Source organism: Macaca thibetana, chromosome 4 (genome assembly GCF_024542745.1).
Source record: "Macaca thibetana thibetana isolate TM-01 chromosome 4, ASM2454274v1, whole genome shotgun sequence".
Classification (NCBI taxonomy): domain Eukaryota; kingdom Metazoa; phylum Chordata; class Mammalia; order Primates; family Cercopithecidae; genus Macaca; species Macaca thibetana.
In genome coordinates this window covers 129,069,502-129,083,502 of record NC_065581.1, presented here as the reverse complement: position 1 = coordinate 129,083,502, position 14,001 = coordinate 129,069,502, and the positions used below count along the sequence as shown (strand labels likewise).

The window sequence follows — 14,001 nt, the reverse complement described above, 5'->3', positions numbered from 1 at the left end:
TGGAGGAAGAAAACTAGCTAAGAAGCAACAACTAAGAATAAATTATCAACACACCAGACCAGGTTAAAGCAGAGTGAAAGGGGGCCAAAAAGGTCGTCTAAGAGGGAGAAACAGGATGTGAAACAAGATTTAAGAGGAAGAAACAAGCAGGGAGGTAGCAGGGTCCACAGCCAGGCTCAGATGAGATGGAGGGTGAAGGGAAAGGAGAAGTCAAAGACAATTCCTCCAAGTGTCACACTTGACTGAAAAATCACTATTAACAGAAATATGGAGGTGAGGAATGGAACTGGCTTTAGCAGAGTTTGTCTTAATATTATATGGTGTCCTGGCCTGCCCTCAGAAGGCTACGATCATCTGGAGTTGAACAGTTAGGGTGGCCACACTGCCCTGAACCACTCAGGTTAAGCCCGAATGATTTCCTCACTTCAGCCTTGAGGATTACCAGGGACAAGAGACCCCATGAGGCAGACTACAGTCTTAAAATGACAGAACTGTGGCCTCGATAGGGCTTCAGCTCAATGGTTAAGTGCAGACACTTTGAAACCAAACTTCCTATGCTGGAATCCAGGCTCCCCACTTTACTACTGGTGTGACCTACTGGCAACATACTGGGTCAGTATACTTAATCTTCCCTGTGTCTCCCCATTTTCTTCATCTGTAAATCCCCATTTTCTTCATCTGTAAAATGGGGATTATAATAAGGTTATTATTTGGATTAAATTAACATATGCCTGTGAGGGGGGCTCACACCTGTAATCCCAATGCTTTGGGAGGCTGAAGCAGGAGGATTACTTGAAGCCAGGAGTTTCAATCCAGCCTGAGGAACATAGAGAGATCCTTTCTCTATTTAAAAAAAAATGAACAAAACAGTATTAGCCAGGAGTGGTGGTACATGCCTGTAGTCCCAGCTACTCAGGAGGCTGAAGCGGGAGGATCCCTTGAGCTCAAGTGTTCAAGGGTACAGTGAGCTATGATGGCACCACGGCACTCCAGCCTGGGTGTCAGAGTGAGAGCCTGCCTCTTACAAAAAACCATGACGATTTTTTATTAACATGTAAAATGCTTAGAACAGTGCCTGGCACACAGTAATCACTATATAAATGTTTTTCTCTCTTCTACTTTAGCAGAGTAGATTCACAACTGTGAACCTTCCACTGATTAACCAGATTAATTTTTGTGTTGGGAAAAACACTCAATTTTTTATGCTCAGGAAGGACTGATGAAGTATTTCAATGAAGTTTTATACAATGCATTTCTCCTTTGATCTTCTATTAGGTTGACGCAAATGTAATTGCGGGTTTTGCCATGGAAAGTAATGGCAAAAAAACACAATTACATTTGCACCAGCCTAACAGCTGACAAAGGCATTAAAAAAAAAAAGCATTTCAAGCTGGGTGCTGAGATTCACACCTGTAATCCCAACAGTTTGGAAGACGGAGGCAGGAGGATTGCTTGAGCTCAGGAGATTAAGATGAGTCTGGACAACATAGCAAGACCTCATCTCTACTAAAAATTAAAATTAAAAAATATATATTAGCCAGGCGTGGTGGCACATGCCTGTAATCCAAGCTACTTGGGAGGCTAAAGCAGAAGGATTGCTTGAACCCAGGAGTTCGAGGCTGCAGTGAGCCAAGATCATGCCACTGCACTCAAGCCTGGGTGACAATGAGACCCTGTCTCAAAAAAAAAAAAAAAAAAAAAAAAAACCATTCTGACCTTTAGTTTTTTCACCTTCAGTTGCATTAGGTAAAATTCTAAGGAATCAGAATGGAAGATTCTGATTAATTTTGTAGTTACAGACTGAGGTGCTGCTTAGATGAGATCTTTCAAGTCCTTCTACCTCATTTCCTACCTACTTACTGTTCCTGGTTGTCCTCAGGTGAAACAAGACTAGGGTCAGGTAGCGTGAAAGCGGAATGGGGAGAAGGAAGGATAAAACCTGTTTTCTTAACCTGTCACTTAAAGCCAGAACTTTTATTTCATGTGAGAAAATTTCTCATTTGTTGTTTTCTTGTTTTTATAGGTCTTGTTCAAAAATTTATTCTAGTCCCAGAGCACACCTACTTGCAATGAGCCATTATGAACGGTCATTGGCACCATGGTATTTTAAATTATTATGGAAACTACCAAAGTAAGGCAGAGCAAGTCGGTGCTGAATGGTCCTTAAGTGATAACAAGTCAGGAAACAGTAATTCCCAGAATAACTTCTTCCGACGAGGTCATTAAAATTATTACTACTCATTTTATAAATTCTAGATTACCAATGTGTTTTTTTTTTCTTCTTAGGTGAACTTGAACAGAAATTTGAACTGGAAATCAGTCCTCTTTGTAATCAACAGAAAGATTCCATCCCTAGTATACAAATTGGTGAGTTGAATTCAGTGTTAATTTCAGATAAATACCTTTGGCACATCTCACAAAAGTCACAAAGAAAAGATCTACACACAGCTTTCAAAAGATCAGCACTGGAGGTTTCATCAACATCCTTTTGAATGGCTGAGTCCAAATTAACATTTTAATCGTGACTACTCTGCTAATTATCTGTCAATATCTTATGAAACATAGGATCGAAGCTTTGTTATAGGCCCTTAACTTGTATTATTTTAATTTTGTAGTTAGAATAGAATCAAAACCAAAAAGAGTAGAAGAAAAGTAACAAGAATCAACTATTCGCGCTCTCTGCAGGGCTTGAAGGTGGGAATCAGCAGAATCTGCCCTTAGGACCCTTCCAATCTGGGTCACTACCCCTCATCCCTAACACTCGCTCCCAAGAGCCCAATCTCTAGGCCTAGAGCCTGTGAGCCATGCTATCCCGCTGCATCCTGGGATCCCCTATTTCACTAGTCCTTCCTTCAAAACTTATTTTCAGGTTATTCTCCTAAACCACACTCTTTCAAATGTCAACGGTGGGAAACTGTTAAAGTATGATGTCAATGCATCCAAAATAATTATTGCTTTATCTAATTAAGTTATGCACTAGACCAAGAAGCAAATCTGTGGAAATTTTAGGCACTGTAGTGGAAGAAATATTTTTGCTCCAGTAAGAATTTCTATCACACCTAAGACACTCCACCAATTGCACCCACCTTTAAAGCACGTCTTTCTTTTCCTTGCAGTTTCCTTCCATTGAACCTGAACTCAGAGTTTTAACTCTTTTCCTTATAAATTCTGACCCTGACTACCAGTCAAATTGTCCTTAATATTGTTACGTAGTTTTCACAATCAAACAGATTCCTCCACCCCAAAGTTGGGAGCTGGGGGTGGTGGCATAAAAAGAAAACTAGAACCCAGGAAAGATGATAATACAGAATTGCTGGGTGGCTGGCGGGGGAGTATCAGCAACAGAAATGCAGCTGCAGCCTCAGCCTCCTGGGAGGCAATTCTCTCCTATCAATTGCTTTAGCCGTGGAGGTTCTGCAGACGTGATTCAAAATTAGATGCTAACCAAAGTCCTAATCCTGAGGCTCCCTGTGTTAAGCTCTAGCGGGAAAGAAATTTACCAGGCAACTGTCAACTGACATTTTGAACCCCACCCCCGAACAAAAGGACTCACATGCTTCAGCACACAACCTGGATTTGTGAGACAGACCTGATTTCAGAGATTCTGTCCTGTTGTTGTCATGAGAACACACTTATTTTGTCAGATCGTATGTCCTGATTTTCAGCTCAGGAAAATGTGGTTACCATAGATACCTCTTTTAAAAAGGGGCTGGGGGTTGAGTGAATAGGCAAATCCTATGGATGCTACACCAGCACACCAATAATAAAGAGAAAGGGAAGGTGATTATAAAACAATCCTTAGTACATAGATCTTTCTCTGCTTCTGTTCTACATCTGCCAGCTTATAGAAGTTGAGGGTTGAGAAGTGGGGTGGCAGGGACAGATCAGTCTAAACCAGAAAAACCCAAAGAGATAAACGGAACTTGGTGGATGCTACAGGCTCTAGCCCCTAAGACAATGATTTTTCCAGTGAGTCCTAAGTAATGCAGCTATTTCCTCTGTCCTTATTCCTCTGACTGAAATGTTCCCCTCTTTTTCCTGCCTCAATCCAAAATGAGAATTTTCTGAGAGCTACTCTCAGGCTTAGATCTGATTTTTCTTTTTAAGTAATTTATATCTACTCAAATGGAACTAGGGCTTAATATCTCCTCCCCAGCTCCACGCTTCCCTCTCTCTACCAAATTCTACATTTTAAAAGGAAGGTATTAGCCGGGTGGGGTGACTCATGCCTGTAACCCCTCACTTTGGGAGGCTGAGGTGGGTAAATCCCTTGAGGCAAGGAATTCAAAACCAGCCTGGACAATAAGGCAAAACCCCATATCTACAAAAAATACAAAAAAATAAAATTAGCTGGATGTGGTGCCATGTGCCTGTAGTCCCAGCTGCTCAGGAGGCTGAGGCAGGAGGATTACCTGAGCCCAGGGGGTAAAGGCTGCAGTGAGCCATGATCACGCCACTGCACTCCAGCCTGGGCGACAGGGTGAGACCCCATCTCTTAAAAAATTAATTAAAACAAAAAATAAAAAGGTATTAAATCAAATGAATCTCTAATTGGTGAAATCTATAGGAGGCTAAAGAGAATCCTTGTCTACTCTGAGGCTACCATTCCTCCCTACTCCCCCTTCCTCCCCCCAACCCCCTACCACCCCACCATCCCTCCAGGAGGACAACAGCCCAGCAATGTCAGTTCATCCCTTGAGAAGAGAGAGGCTGGCAGAACACACTGATGGAACAGGTTTCCAAATCTGATAATGTGGAAGCCTTCCTTAATTTGAAAAACTGCCTCTTGGTGTCTATTCAGACTTTAAAATCACTTTCCTACCTAGCATAAGAAGTCTTTATATCTGAAAAGTGTAAATATAATGCCAGGGTCACTTAAGAAAATGAAGCTTCTCTTTTTTTTGAGAGTGGGATTTTAAAATGTTAGATTTGTAACTTTTTTATACTGAGATAAACTTGATAAATACACTTTGAACTTGAGAATAGTGGAATTTTGCAAACTGTCTTTAGATATCTAATATCTCATCTCTTTGAAGGTGAATGATATTAGAAATTAAATATGGATATTGTGGAGGAGGTAAAGAAAATTCAAGAACAGCAAGCAAAACATGAAATCCTCATCTGCTGACAGCCTATACAACCTTACCAAAATTCCAAATACAGACATCAAGTCACTGGCTTAACTTTCCCCCTCCAGTTCAGGTTCTCTACAATGATCTCACAATATTTAAATCATATTTCACATAAGATGAGACAATGCAGAAATGTATAGTAACACTGTGTATTGCTGCATCCCTCTTCCATCTCTATGGCATTCTCAAAGGCCAAGTGTCTGCCGTTTGTCCAACAAAAAGATAATCAAATCTAGCCTTGTAATTCACATGCCTGTAAACATACAGGATTAGCTGTTGGAAATTCTTGTTAGGCTGAAAAACATTTGCCTTTCTCCCCACAGCCACACATCAAGGAAATACAATAAAACCTAAATAAGTCCAAGTTTGTGATGATTCCAATAAACAAGCCATGTTTATTATGAAAAGCACATTAACGCAGCAAAACACGATTAGAAAGCAACAAATCTTAAATATGTAAGAGAACAGACATGCAAACAAAGAAGTCTCATAGCAAACAATCTTATCTAGTCATTAAAGCAGGACTTTCATACAAGTAAAAATCTGTATTGAAAATGAGTGAACTTTATTTAGTTATTTAACATAACTGAAAGCAAGACAGAACTGTAAAATGATCATCTTGAAAAAGATATCCCACAGGGTAAGGGTATGAATTATTCAGCTGATCTAAATTTGTGAGGTGTCCCTTTCTGGTGTCATTTGCCCTCTCCATCCCTTCCCCACCTGCCTTCCTTAGCTCCGGCAGAGACTTTTTTTTAAAGAACATTTTTTACTTATACGTCTTTCTCTCTCTGCAAATAATAGCCAGTATTCACTGGGAGTTTACTATGTGCCAAGAATTTTCCAAGCATTGTACGTACATTAAGTCATTTAATTGTCATAACAGCCCTGTGAGTTTAGTATTCGTTTTAGCATCTTTTTACACATGAGGAAACTGAGGCACAAAGCCATTCAGGGACAAGCCCAAAGTGACACATCTTATGCTCCTATGCTGAGGGTAGCCACCCTCATCTTGCTTGCCCTCCTGGCCTGGGAGCTGGAAATTTTTATTAGGCTGAAAACATTTGCCATTTCTCCCCACAGCTACACATCAAGGAAATACAATAAAACCTAAGTAAGGCCGGGCGTGGTGGCTCAGGCCTGTAATCCCAGCACTTTGGGAGCCCAGGACGGGTGGATCACTTGGGGTCAGGAGTTCGAGACCAACCTGGCCAACTTAGGGAAACCCCATCTCTACTAAAGATACAAAAATTAGTTGGGCATGGTGGGTCCCCAGTCAAGCTTGGGAGGGAGAAAGCAGCGGGTTTCACCGCCCCGTGGTGCTAAGTCTGGCCTTGCCTGTTCTAGGTTTCATGAGCTACATCGTGGAGCCGCTCTTCCGGGAATGGGCCCATTTCACAGGAAACAGCGCACTGTCGGAGAACATGCTGGGTCACCTCGCGCACAACAAGGCCCAGTGGAAGAGCCTGTTGCCCAGGCAGCACAGAAGCAGGGGCAGCAGTGGCAGCGGGCCCGATCAGGACCACGCAGGCCAAGGGACTGAGAGCGAGGAGCAGACGGCGCGGGAAGGCGACAGCCCCTAGAGGCCGGCCCAGCTCAGACGCAGAGAGGATGCTTTCCTCCGGCAGGGACCCCAGAGGGCAGAAGCAGCGTGGAGGGGCCCTCACCCAGCAGCCCAGCTAGTTTCTGGGTGTTGTCCTGGGGCTCTTTGGAACGCCACCTTCCTCCCACTTACCTGCCTCCCCTCCTTTTCGCAAATGTACAGAAGCCATTTGTCACCTCAGCATTCGCTGCCAAAATGAGCAACTCCATTCAGTAATGTGGGAGCTGATCCCACGGGCAGGCTCACCCTGCTCCAGGAGAAGACTAGGAGGAAGAAGGTGCTCCTGCCCTGTCCGCCATGGCCCCGGGTCACACTGGAACAGGCAGCAGTTCCTAAGTCTGGAGGGTTTGAGCGTTTGCCGTCTGACTGCTGATCTGCGTGACAGAAACACCAGCATATTTGCAACGCCAAGGATATTGGTCTTAAGTGCAAGAGCACAAATGAGAGTGTGAGAGAAAGTACCTTCTATTTTAATAATAATTATTATAAAAATAATAAATCTTTTTAACTTTTATATTTTATGCACTAGACAATGGATCTGCAACTTTGGACTAAGATCATTCAATGTACCCAAACTTGAACAGGGGGTTCATTGTTTTGCTATTGACTTTATTATGCCACTTTGGGGCAGAGACTTGGCATCTTCTCAGTTTAAGAAACCATGTTTCCTATCCAATCTGAAGGGAAGGTGCTGTACAGTTCATTCCTTTGCACCATTAGCCAATCTGTCTTTTATGGATTCCATGACATGTTTATATTCACCCATGTACATTTTCTGTAAATATCAAACGCTACTGATTCCCATGCCAAAATACATGAGTATTATGGGATTGCTACCTGTATAAACAATGGCACTGTGAACAGAATACTGTTAGTTTTAATACAAGAGAATGCATTTGTAAATATGGTATAGAGTTTATTAATATACTATTGTTTGCAGATAAAGGCCTTAACTTTAAACATCTTTCATCTTCTGAAAGCTGCCCGACTTAAATCCTCATAGATGTCTTTCTCAACTGCCTTCCCATGTCCATCTGTATGTTTTCCAGCTGAGGTCACAAACCAAAACTGAATAAAGTCTTTGAGGAAACATTTTGGAAACTTCACATGCATTCCGCTTGAGACCATAGTGTTTAATCTATGGCACCAAGCATCGTTTCCTCAGATTAATGAGACCCTTCAACAAGCCTGAAGCAGTCACTTTTCAACGCAGTGATGTTTTAACAAGCCAGCTGCTAAGCTTGTGTTTATGTGACTCTTGTTACAGAACATGGTGGTGCGTCAGCCTCACAGGAGACATAGCAGGTCTCGAAAACCTTCTATGACCCTGTCATCTAACCATCAGGGAATTCCCTGCTCCCATGCCACACATTTGTCTATTATGGCTACAGTACCAAAGTACTTTTGGTGTTTGGTTGGTGTGCATTTCTTTAGTGTCAGTAGTAACTGGACTTTTCTTTTTCCTTAATCTCATGTGAACAACTACCCAACTGTTTAGCTGAAGTTCGTATTATTTAAGTAAAGAAAATATTTCAGTTTTATAACAGACTTTACCTTCCTGGCAGGTCATTGTAGTTAATTATGTCTCTAGCTTGGAGTGTCACCTTGAAATTTCGTTGCCATTTTTTCTGCAGACACTTGGCCATAAAATCTGTTACAGCATTCTTCTCTAGGCTGCTAAATGCTGTGCATTGAACCTTTTCTTTAGAAGTTTCAGCATAACTAATGTTGGATGAAAATTGTTGATGCCCCTTTCTTTTTAAACAGTGTGGTAGTGGGAAATGACTGTTCCTGCCACTATCAACCTGATCCTCGTGCTGACAGAATGACAGCTAGCACTCATTTCCTAAGTGCAACTGTTTCGGAGATTTTTTCCTAACATACAAATGAAATACCGATTGGCCTGTAATAAGTTCCTATAGAGAGATTGAGGCTTGCAGAATTAAGGTTCAGGGGAAACTTTGGAGAGTTGATTATATTTTCATTAAAGTAGGAGAGACTGTCAGGTGGTGCTAAAGAAAGTGTGACGATCTTATGAAATAGGTGGATGGTAAGTTGAAATTATTGATGTGGGTAAGAAGGAAGGTTGTGGAAAGTTAACACTAGCTTTGTATTTTTTTTTTTCTGTAAAACCATGAACTGATATATTTTTCTTTATCACTTTAATATTCTGCAGTTCTCAGCTTGGTGAGGCCCCAAAAGTGAATATGTCAGATGTATTTCTGTTTCCAAACCTGTCTTACTTTGGTTTGATGGTATAGAGACGGCTTTTGAGTAGTCTATTTTTAATGTATATGAGGTCAAATCAAGGAAGGCAATTGCTGGGGACAAGAAAAGTAGAGGTAAGAAAAAGACACTATTTTAGCTAATAGGGTTTCTGCCTTGGGACTAAAACATTGCTTTGTTTAAATTATAATTATATAATAATTTAAATAAATGAGATTGCAGGTGTTCTTAGTAGTTCAGAGTTGATAGGGCAAAAGTGTTTACGTTACAATTAGGTCTTGAAGAAGAGCTCACAGAGAAAAAACTACCAAATATCCAACGGGTAAGCCCGTGATGTAGCCACTAGTACAATAAAAATCTGAAGTAAAATGAGGCATAAACTGGATGCAGCTGCCTCCCTCATTCAACTGGAGAGTTCTTGAGTTCCTCATTTGTTGGTAAAAAGAAAATGACTGAAAATATCTTTTTTTTCTTGCCTATTAGTGGTTCTCTTACAATATTTCAATAGGAGTCCAATTACTAGTTCAAACACAGTGGCTGGGCATGATGGCTCACGCCTGTAATCCCAGCACTTTGGGAGACCAAGGTGGGCAAATCACAAGGTCAGGAGATCAAGACCATTCTGACCAACATGGTGAAACCCTGTCTCTACTAAAATACAAAAATTAGCTGGGCATGGCAGTGTGTGCCTGTAATCCCAGCTACTCAGGAAGCTGGGGCAGGAGAATCACTTGAACCTGGGAGGTAGAGGTTGTAGTGATCCGAGATTGCGCCACTGTACTCCAGCCTGGCGACAGAGCTAGACTCCGTCTCAAAGAAAAAACAAAAACAAAAAAACACAGCTATTGGATCATCCACAGATTTTTTCTTTACAATCTTGTTCTCCTTGTCCGTGGACCATCAATAGTTGACTCACCAAGTTTAATTCTTCCATTGCTTGAGAAGAAAGGAATCAAAGGACTGTGTGTAGTAAGCTGGCAGTAAAGTTAAGATCAAATTAAGACACAGAGAGAGAATATGTATCACCGCCAGGCCTGATAGGCAAAACCTGCTCTTCCTTTTGATAGCAGTGATGAATTGTCAGGACCTTATTTATGAAACCCTGACCTACCTGTAACTCCCTGCTAGGCTAAGTAAAAACCAGGCTCTTTCTCCCTGCTTATGGCTCCCCACAAAGGGGCTTGCAGCGTGTCCTGCAACTTTGTCTTCAGTTAGTGCTTCCTACAAAACTAGGACTTGTTTTGTAATCTTTTCTCATGTTGAATCAGATCTGCTCACTGATCTAGGTTTGGTTATGAGCTTGTATCTCACTGTATTTCTCATGCTTTGTTCTTTTAAACAGATCCTTTAAATTGTGTCATCTTGTGTACACATGTGAGGTTTGGAAAAAAAAAAAAAAACAAAACACCTTGTGAGTTTTGCTCAAAATGTGGCCTAAGTAGCCATTGGCATGTCTAGATGAACAATTAAAAATAAAGATAATTTCTTTAAAATATCACAAGACGAAAATATCCTAATTCTCACCAGGTAACATGTTACCAGCCAACAAATTAGATTCAATAAAAGGAACCCACTGCTCAGGAGAGGAAACATTCAAGGAAAGAACACAGATGCAAACATGGTCCACATGACTCATTCCACTTTGGGGGCACAGAAACGCCCATGTCCATGAAGGTATCACTTGCTCCTTAGTGCCAAGTTAGGGAAACAGGGCCACCATTCAGCTTTCCATTTCCTCAGAGTCCTGATATTTTTCTGACTCATATTTGTCAAACTCATATATGAATGAGAATGAGGTACAATGTTTTAAGTTGTAAAGACATAGCCAACTCAGTGCAAGAATTATTTGTGAAAAATATGGTCTCACATTTCAGGATTACAGGCCGTGAAGAACAATGGAACAGTTCAAGCAGAGCAACTGAGTATTCTAAAGCCATCTGGAAATAGAGGAGAAAAAGAACACTGCCAATGTTTCCAATGTTTTCTTGTATCTTTATGTATTCTCCCATATTCATTTTATTAAGATCTGTGTTCAGAATCCCTCTGATTCCTTAATGACTCTCCATGTTTGAATGCAAAGCTACTTTTTCATTTGATATTCTATATCACACAAAGCTAAAATCAAAAGAGATGCCCCACTAGTCGTATAAAGGTCAGGCATGACTTTCAAATGTATGTGGGAACCTAGCTGAAACACTATCAAATAGGCCAAGCCTACATGAGCAGTTAGATTTCAATTAAAGAAATATTGATTGAGGATCTACTATGTGCCCGATGTTGTGCTAGATATTGGGATTTAAAAAGACCCAGAACCTCCAAAAGCATTCAGACTTGTGCCAGAGACTGGTGTTACCAGTGAACACTTCTTAGAGAATTCGTGAAACACCTATGATTGCTCAAATGCAGCTAAAGCTCCCTCCTGGCATACAACACAATAGAAAGCAGATACACTTCCAACACAGAAATGGATCCCAATCCTAGTTCTGTCATTAACTTATCCTCTGACTAGAGAGAAATTACTAAAACTGCTATAAAATTATTTCAAGATGGCTGGGTATGGTGGCTCACGTCTGTAATGCCAGCACTTTGGGAGGCCAAGGGGGGGGGGCGTGTGGATCATGGGGTCAGGAGTTCAAGACCAGCTTGGCCAAGATGGTGAAACCCTGTCTCTACTAAAAATACAAAAATTAGCCAGGCGTAGTGGTGGGCTCCTGTAATCCCAGCTACTCAGGAGGCTGAGACAGGAGAATCGCTTGAACCTGGGAGGCAGAGGTTGCAGTGAGCCAAGTTTGTGCCACTGTACTCTAGCCTGGGCGACAAAGCAAGACTCTATCTCAAAAAATAATAATAATTTCAAGACAATATTTTTTATGGTATTGTTGTGGCAATTAAAAGAGTTTGCATATAAAAAGCACCAAGCATGCTCTCTGGTACATGGCAGATGCTCAATAGACACAGGTTCTCCCTTAAATTACAGACAACTTGCCAAATAACCATTCCTCTATGCATAAAGAATGGGGAGAGTTTACAGGGGAGAAAACATAGTAAAAGTTGGTGGTTTCACGTTAGGAAGTCAAACTTCTAATTAAGCCAGAGAGATTATTAGAAAAAACAAGTTTAAGTTATAGCTGATACGGTTTGAAAATGTAAGATTGGCTTGTCTTGGCCGGGCGCGGTGGCTCAAGCCTGTAATCCCAGCACTTTGGGAGGCCGAGGCGGGTGGATCACGAGGTCAGGAGATCGAGACTATCCTGGCTAACATGGTGAAACCCCGTCTCTACTAAAAATACAAAAAACTAGCCGGGCGTGGTTGCGGGCGCCTGTAGTCTCAGCTACTGGGAGGCTGAGGCGGGAGAATGGCGTGAACCCGGGAGGCGGAGTTTGCAGTGAGCCGAGATCACGCCACTGCACTCCAGCCTGGGAGACACAGCGAGACTCCATCTCAAAAAAAAAAAAAAAAAAAAAAGATTGGCTTGTCTTAGTCACCTAAGCAATGATGTATCATTGATTCCATTGCCTGAAATTCAAATTCTCATATTAAAAGTGCTGATATAATCTTTAGTATTTTCTTTCCTTTTAAGGAAGCAATGCAGTAGGGTTTTAAAGCATTGTCAGGGCACGGTGGCTCGCATCTGTAATTCTAGCACCTTGGGAGGCTGAGGCAAGAGGATTGCTCACATCCAGGAATTTGAGACCAGCCTGGACAACATAGTGAGACCCCATCTCTACAAAAAAAAATTTTTAAATACATAAATTAAAGTGTAGGCTTTGGACTGGGTACAGTGGCTTACACTATCTTAGCACTTTGGTAGGCAAAGGTGGGAGGATCACTTGAGGCCAAGAGTTCAAGACCAGCCTGAGCAACACAACAAGACTCCAGTCTCTACAAAAAGTAAGAATTTAAAATAAAAAAAAAAAATGTGGGCTTTAGAGTCAGACCAGAATTTAAATCCCTCATTATCATTAACTACCTAACCCTAGGCAATTTGTTTAATCTCTGAGTCTCCATCTCCTCATGTATAAAATAGTTACATCAACCTCCTGGGTGGTCATGAGGGTGAAATTAAATAACATACATAAAATATATAGCACAATTTCTAGCAAAAAGGGAGTACTCAAAAAAGGTAAATTCCTACATCACTGAAGGAAAAAATATCTACGAAGTGGGAGTTAGGATACATCTTTCACTTTCTGTAGATTGTGCCAATTTTTGTGCAAATGAAAACAAGACGCATTAACAGAGACCGAGAGTGATTATATCTACACTTGGCCAGGTCGGTCATAAAAATAATCCTTGTATTACAGACAAAAAAAAAAAACTATTTTAAAAAGTGATTAAAGAAAAAAAGACAGTGACCCAGAGGTGCTAAGGATACACTGATAAGACCAAGGACAAATAAGGGACTATTTCTTATGATTTTAAAGTAAATATTCCTCAGGTCAGCCAGAGAGAACTACTCCGTCTGGTTAATCTAAGACTTTCCTGGAGCTGACAAGAATACAACCCTGGCTAGACAGAAGGATTAGTCAAATAAGCAAAACTTGATAACCTGTCAAGTTTCCATGAAGTCCACTCAAATCCTACAATTCCTATCCATCAAGGTTCCTGGTAGCCCTTGCCCTTGTCACCTCTTCATCAGATCTTTTCTGGCCACTGACAATAGAGGCTGAGGACTCCTGGGAAGTCTCCACAAATAGATGGTCCTGGGCAACATAGGCAGACCCCATCTCTACTAAACATTTTAGAAAATTAGCCAGGCATGCACAGCGGTGGTCCCAGCTACTTGGGAGGCTGAGGTGGGAGAAGTGCTTGAGACCAGGAGTACAAAGCTGCAGTAATCTATGTGCCACTTTACTCCAGTGGTGACAAGATTTTGTCTCAAAATTTTAATGTAAAACTCAATTCTAAACTAACATTTTCCAAATTGCATAAAAATGTGTGTGCCCAAAGATGTTTGTTAAGTGTTCCCTGAAAAAAAAAAAATGGCTTCGTAGCCAAAGAATTTTGAGAAAACATGGATTAAATACATAGGTTTTGCT

At 41.2% G+C, this 14,001-nt stretch overlaps 1 protein-coding gene across 2 annotated transcripts in view; it reads left to right on the top strand.

Moving 5' to 3' along the window:
* Positions 1-10,456, top strand: part of PDE7B (phosphodiesterase 7B) — a 334,565-nt gene extending 324,109 nt beyond the window's left edge. For both annotated transcript variants that reach the window (XM_050787962.1, XM_050787961.1), the window contains 2 exons: positions 2,287-2,367; positions 6,480-10,456. In XM_050787962.1, the coding sequence (XP_050643919.1) occupies positions 2,287-2,367; positions 6,480-6,715 (317 nt within the window). In that variant the 3' untranslated portion in view covers positions 6,716-10,456. The remainder of the gene's footprint in view (positions 1-2,286; positions 2,368-6,479) is intronic.
* Positions 10,457-14,001: the final 3,545 nt, after the last annotated feature.